The sequence below is a fragment of the Eutrema salsugineum genome, unplaced genomic scaffold (genome assembly GCF_000478725.1).
Source record: "Eutrema salsugineum unplaced genomic scaffold, Eutsalg1_0 scaffold_4, whole genome shotgun sequence".
Taxonomy (NCBI): domain Eukaryota; kingdom Viridiplantae; phylum Streptophyta; class Magnoliopsida; order Brassicales; family Brassicaceae; genus Eutrema; species Eutrema salsugineum.
Window position 1 is genome coordinate 7,824,338 of NW_006256686.1, and position 7,171 is coordinate 7,831,508.

Sequence of the window (7,171 nt, forward strand, 5' to 3'; positions counted from 1 at the left end):
AAAAAAAAAACAGATTTGATAAAAGAGAAGCCGCGAAATTGGGAAATTTTATGTTTTCCTTTTGGGAAATTTTCCGGTAGCCAGAACGGCGAAAGCTTAGTCACCGGAAAATGTTTCTATCTCAACCTCCTCAAGCAATACAACCGACTTATTATACCGTTAACTTCTTACCTCGCTGTTCTCCGAAGCCACCGTCGTGTTCCGTTGCCGTAAACAACCCATCGAAAACTTCCGCCTCCGACGGAGCTAAAGCCTCTAATAATCAATTAATTCAATCATTGTGCAAAGAGGGCAACTTAAAACAGGCGCTTCGCGTCTTGTCTCAGGAATCAAGCCCGAGTCAACAGACTTACGAGCTTCTGATTCGATGCTGCGGCCATCGAAGCTCTCTCTCTGATGCTCTTCGCGTTCATCGGCACATTCTGGATAATGGGTCCGATCAAGACCCTTTTTTGGCGACGAAGCTTATCGGTATGTACTCAGATTTGGGCTCGGTTGATCACGCACGGAAGGTGTTCGATAAAACGCGTAAGAGAACTATCTACGTCTGGAACGCCTTGTTCCGAGCGCTTACACTGGCTGGTCATGGAGAAGAAGTGTTGGGTTTGTACTGGAAGATGAACAGGATCGGAGTCGAATCAGATAGGTTCACATACACTTACGTTCTCAAGGCTTGTGTCGCGTCGCCGGAATGCACGGCAGATCATCTGACGAAAGGGAAAGAGATTCATGCGCACCTTACCCGACGCGGATACAATTCGCATGTTTACATCATGACTACGTTGCTGGACATGTATGCTCGATTCGGCTGTGTTGATTATGCCAGCCATGTGTTCGATGAAATGCCAGTGAGAAACGTTGTTTCTTGGAGCGCTATGATCGCTTGCTACGCGAAGAACGGTAAAGCTTTCGAAGCACTGAGAACTTTCCGTGAAATGATGACTGAAACCAAAGATTCATCCCCGAATTCTGTGACTATGGTGAGTGTGCTTCAAGCCTGTGCTTCGCTTGCGGCTTTAGAGCAAGGGAGGTTGATTCATGGGTACATACTCAGACGTGGGCTTGACTCAATATTGCCGGTGATCAGTGCTCTTGTGACAATGTATGGTAGATGTGGTAGGCTCGAAGTGGGACAAAGAGTGTTTGACCGTATGCATGAGCGGGATGTTGTATCCTGGAATTCTTTAATATCAAGCTATGGCGTTCACGGGTATGGAAGGAAAGCAATTCAGATATTCGAAGAGATGCTTGCCAATGGAGCTTCCCCGACTCCTGTAACATTCGTCAGCGTGTTGGGAGCTTGCAGTCACGAGGGTCTTGTTGAAGAAGGGAAAAGACTGTTTGAGTCCATGTGGAGAGACCATGGGATAAAACCACAAGTGGAGCATTACGCTTGTATGGTTGATCTGTTAGGTCGAGCAAATAGGTTGGACGAAGCAGCAAAGATGGTACAAGACATGAGGACTGAACCAGGGCCTAAGGTTTGGGGTTCCCTTCTCGGGTCTTGTAGAATTCACGGTAATGTTGAGCTCGCAGAGCGGGCGAGTAGAAGGCTATTTGCGCTTGAACCGAAAAATGCAGGGAACTATGTGCTATTGGCAGACATTTACGCAGAAGCTCAGATGTGGGATAAGGTTAAGAAAGTGAAGAAGCTTCTAGAGTACAGAGGACTGCAGAAGCTGCCTGGTCGGTGCTGGATGGAAGTGAGAAGGAAAATGTACTCTTTTGTCTCGGTGGATGAGTTTAATCCTCTCATGGAACAGATTCATGCTCTGTTAGTTAAGTTAGCCGAAGATATGAAGGAGAAAGGATACATACCGCAGACCAAAGGCGTTCTGTATGATCTTGAGACGGAAGAGAAAGAGCGGATCGTGTTGGGACACAGTGAGAAACTGGCGTTGGCGTTTGGTCTGATAAATACAGCAAAAGGAGAACCGGTCAGGATCACGAAGAACTTGCGTTTGTGCGAGGACTGTCACTTGTTTACAAAGTTTATGTCCAAGTTTATGGAAAAAGAGATTCTGGTTAGAGATGTGAACCGGTTTCATCGGTTCAAGAATGGAGTGTGTTCTTGTGGAGATTACTGGTAATACTTAGGGTGTACTTATATACGTTTGCTTGTGAATAATAAGCAAGGGAGAATCTTGAATTGAGAGCTCTTGGACCTAGTGAGGCCAAAGAAATAACAAGCAAGTTAGGCTTTTAGAAAAAATTCTGTAATATATGTCAGCGGTATCTGTTGGGATCATTGTTATATCATATTGTTTTTCAATAAAAAAAAAAGGTGTTGTTACTTTGTTTCTGCTTCCTGTCTAGTAGGCTACAGTCACTACTCCATTTTGCTTCAGTTTGATTTAGCAGATATCTCCATGCACACAAGCATATTTCTCGTGTTTATTGTTAGAGAACTTGAGAGCTCACAATGCTCTATTGTGCTCTATTTTTTGCAAACTGAAAGGAACCAAAATTAATCAATCTAAATCGAACAGAATTTAACTGAACCAAATTCGATTGATATAGAACCAACGAAAATAACCAAATTAAACAAAACTAATGGAAAAAAAAAATCATATTTTAATTAAATATATATAGCAAAATATACATTTTAGATGCATGCTAAAAGCTTTCTTGTTGATTAAAATCTTTAGTATTGAAGCAATGTTATTTGGAATGAGAATATAAGTTGTTGAAAAGCTAAGGTTGATCACCTTAGAGGTTATATAATTTCAATTAGTTTACTGCAAAATTGTGAAGTAAAAAAAACGAAAAGTGAATGATGTTCTGAAAATTACATTTCAAGCCACCTATCTATTGATGGTGTTTCTTAAATCATGGGAAAACACCTCTTAACCAAAAACTAAATAAATGAAAATGTCGTAAAGAAAGAAAAATTACCTTTTCTCTATTTTTTTTCCTATACTTTTGTTCCTTTCATTTTCTTGTTATTATTATTATTATTATTTTTTTGAACAAAAGCATTGGCGTGTATGTTTTTGTTAATTACCTTTTCTCTAATTTTTTTTCTTATACACTTTTGTTCTTTCCATTTTCTTGTTATTTTTCTTTTTTTTCTTAACAAAAGTAAAGGAACAAAAAATTAGAGAATAGGTAATTGACAAAAAGATACACGCCAATGCCATTAATTAGGATCAAACATGCATTATAAAATCGAATAGCCGAGAGTATTCAGTTTCGTCTCAAAACACAGATTTTAAGAGAAATGCCTCTAGCGGAGCTCTGTATTTTGTCGGCCGTTGCATTGTTCTGGGTCTGCTAAGCTATTTTAGAAGCCCGAGTAACATTTCACAGAAGGTTGTCCATGATTACGGCTCAAGCGGTATAAGCTTTGGATGGATTATCATCATTATCTTAGCCATAATGGTTTTGCTCCTTATAATCAACAACGTTAACGGTGAACAAATTCTGCAATCAGCCGCCGGACAAGCTGATGGGTTTTTGATCTTTGCAATCATCAGCTTCTTTCTCTTAGTCGTTTATTGCGGCTGGAATAACGATTCAACAAAGAAGATGACTCCTGATCTCAGACCGGTCGTGATGAGCGGTTTAGGAACTGGATGGATTTTCGTCATCATCTTAGCCATTGTGGCTTTGATGTTTATTGTGCCATCTTAGACGTTGTGGCTATGATGTTTTCCTTTCTCTTAGTGGTTTATTTATTTCAAAAGCTTTTGTTTAGTATCTTAATCAGAATTTATTAGATGCAAATCGAAACAGCTTTGAAGAGCGTTTAATATAATCATATGATTACAGAAAATTGCGTAGATGATCTCCTTTTTCAACAGTCCTCCGAACACTTTCCTCAACTCTTTCTCTCTTTCTCTGGTTTAGCATTCACTTTTCTCTATTTTACCACTTCTTTCTTGGCGGGCAAGTTTATCGCCTTTTGCATGTCCTCTGGCCTTATTTTCTCTCTATAGGGAGCTCGTTTTAAACCTTAACTCGCTAGATTTAAGAACGTTACTAGCGATACACAACAGCTTCTTAATCAACAAGAGGAATGTATTACGTATGTAGAGGCCACTTTCACTTGAAACTGAAAAGCTCATCATCCACATCCAAAAGGACACACAACAAACTGATATCACCAATTTTCTGTGCGCAAAAACAATTTTTCTCTTGTCACTGCATTTGTATTAACAAAAAGACGGTCTTAGAGTTAAAATACACACTAGAGAATTACTTGTGCCATAAGATACCTTATTTTCGGCCACTTCCGTGTTGTGTTCGCAAAAATGTCTGTAATCGGCCACGCGATTCTCAACTTGGGACCTGGTATAGTAATCAGAATAACAAGTTAATAGACACCATTAATCAAACTCTTTTTTTTTTCAAAAATTTTGGGATTTTTATTACTTTTAGTGGGACGATTACTTTTATGAAAAAAAAAAAAGGAAAAGTGTGCCTTACATCAACATATAAAATTCCGGATTAACATGGCCCCGTACAAGAACAGAACACAAACTATCGAGAAGAAGAGTCTCGAAACCACAAACCTAGAGAATCCTTGAACCATGGAAGATACCTTCTTGCTGAGCAGGTGTTACAAATTAAGTGTCTTTCTATTTGCTTTGGTGATAAGGAACAGAAAGAGAGGGAAAGATTATCAAAACAACCAGAAAAGAAAGTGGGAGGAAAATTAAAGTAAAAAGTGGGTAAAATGTGAGAAAAAAATAATCATTTCTGGTTGTTTATTATGAAGTTCAAAGCGTACATATATAAGTCAGGAACTAAACAAGCATAAGAGATATATGTGAAGATTAATCCCTGCTCAACGTTTCCTTGATCGAATCACAAATCACTCACACCTCACAACTCTCTCGAACAAGAAAGAAAGCTTTGCGGAATCGAAACGAACACACAAGATTTTAGGAGTTCTCATCCTTAACCGGAACGCTACGTCTCCTCGGTGACAGCAACTGGAATTCACTAGATCTCGCCGGAGATTACAGTTCGTCTCTCTTCTCTCTCTTGTTACAAATGTGACCAGCTTGGTCAACCCTCAAGCATGGACTCGAGCTTATATACAGCTCAACTAATACATGAGTGCACACTAATAACAAATAAGAAAGAGACACCCGTCCTAGTGAACCCTCTAACTTGAGACCCTCTACATGAACTCGAGTCTTTACCACGCTTAGACATTTCTTGTCTTTTCTTCGTGTGTACTTTCACCACCTTAAGTCTTCAAACTCCAACTTATAGTTGACCTGATGATAACATCGGATTTTGACCATTTTTATGGATCACTTTAATGTTTTTTACAGGTGATTTTACTCCATTTTCAAATGTTTTCAAAGGATTTCTATGTTTTCAGATTTTAAAAGACTTTTCAGATAATTTGGGGATAAAGAGGTACAAATTGGAACAAAAAGACTTTTTTGGATAAATGCAGACCGTCAGAACTCTCATGAAGAGACGAAGACCTTCTCACCATCTGATCACCCTCAAAATTGGACAACTTATAGAAGAATCAACCAGATTTCAAATGTACTTGGTTTGAACACATTCCAACGGTTGGATTTCAAGATATTCCATTTGCCCCGGAGACACTCGAAGACGGCCAGCAAGTCACGTGACTGCGGCCACCAGCCTATTTCCCGCGGTCACAAGCTTCACGACCGTGGCCAAGCCTCTATTTCCCGCGGTCACGTTACTCCCAACTGCGGCCGGCTAACTCCGATTAAAAGCCCATATTTCTGAAGTCCAAAGTCATTTCCCTGCCTCAATTCCAGAATCTTAGAGACCATGGAGTATTGAAGACTATAAATATTTGTCATTTAGGTCGTTTTTAGACATCACCTTCATACTTTACAAAAAACCCTTTTTTCCTTTAGCCGTTTTATGCGATTTTTAGAGAAGATTGTTCAACTCTGAGTTCTTTAATAGAGAAGCTTTCTTTCATCTCTTTTCTTTAATGTTTCTGATTGCTTTTATTAAAACCAATGATGATGTCGACCTCAGCCATGTCTGAGTAGATCCCGAGTTGGGCTTAGGGTTTCCGAAAGGGGCTCTCATAATCGATTATGACATCTAGGTTTTTAGATCTGGGATTTTAACATTGTTCTCTGTTTATTCTTGTTCTTATTGCATGTATGCTTGATTGATCACCTCGTATCTGATCTAGATATTTAGTGTTGCGAAAGTTTTCATTAAGTATCCAACCTAGAATAAAATAGGCGATTTTTCCGTAGGAATGGAAACCTACCTGCGGCGAAATCGTGAGTACTGACGAGTCCTGTGCAGCTATTGCGGTCTTCTCACTTCCAGGGCCAGAGTGGAAACCTACTGGTCAGGATTGCGAGAAACAGTTGGTTATGATCACGACAGTGACATAGTCATACTGCCGTACTCTAGCTCTAGAGCCTTATATTTCGATATCCGTCAATCCCAATCTATAATCCCTAGTATTAAAACCGATTATGATCCCTGTGGAATTCCCAAAAGCTCAGCGTTTTTAGCCATAGTTTACAAACAAATCAATTTTTACTTATTTTCTTTTAGATCTGCACTTTATTTGCTTTAGTTCAATATTCTGATGGGTTCATTTGCTCTTATTCGATTTTCTACTTGCTTTTTAGGATAGATTTATTAGCTTGTTTAGTTTTAGTTTAATCTGTGACAATCAACCAATGCCCAATTCGATTCAGTCTAGACATAAACTAGAAACCATAGAAAATCACCAGGCACACAAATCTCTGTGGATTCGATCCTTAAGTACTACAATTGATTAGTTGTGCACTTGTGGCTTTCATTGTTTTTATTAAGGGTAAAACTTGTTCCTTCATGCAGTAGACACTTCAAGTTTTTGGCGCCGTTGCCGGGGATTTATTTCGCTGCCTTTGTTATTTTTCTTGTTCTAATTTCTGTTCTAGACATCTGATCTCTAGTTTTTTTTTAAAAGTTTGCTGAATTATCTTTCCCTTTTTTTTTTGTTTTTCTCTGAATTTGCATGAATACCAGGCGCAGACCTGTAGAAAACATTCCAATTCTAGACGAGATAGATAGACACGAAAGAGAACTTCGAAGACTTAGACGAACGCAAGGAATAACCGACGACGACCAGCCTGGAGATCCTGTTAACCGAACTCTAAACATGGACCAAGAAGGGTCCAAACATGGTGAAAATGAAGAAAACGATCACAGAGAAGGT

At 39.3% G+C, this 7,171-nt stretch overlaps 1 protein-coding gene across 1 annotated transcript; it reads left to right on the forward strand.

The window, feature by feature from the left end:
- On the forward strand, positions 1-2,281 carry LOC18013983 (pentatricopeptide repeat-containing protein At3g46790, chloroplastic). The gene has a single exon (XM_006418792.2). The coding sequence runs from the start codon at positions 111-113 to the stop codon at positions 2,088-2,090; it is 1,980 nt and encodes a 659-aa protein (XP_006418855.1). The 5' UTR covers positions 1-110; the 3' UTR covers positions 2,091-2,281.
- Positions 2,282-7,171: the final 4,890 nt, after the last annotated feature.

Coding starts and splice junctions, on each gene's coding strand:
- LOC18013983 (XM_006418792.2), top strand. CDS start 111: ATGTTTCTATCTCAACCTCCTCAAGCAATACAACCGACTTATTATACC.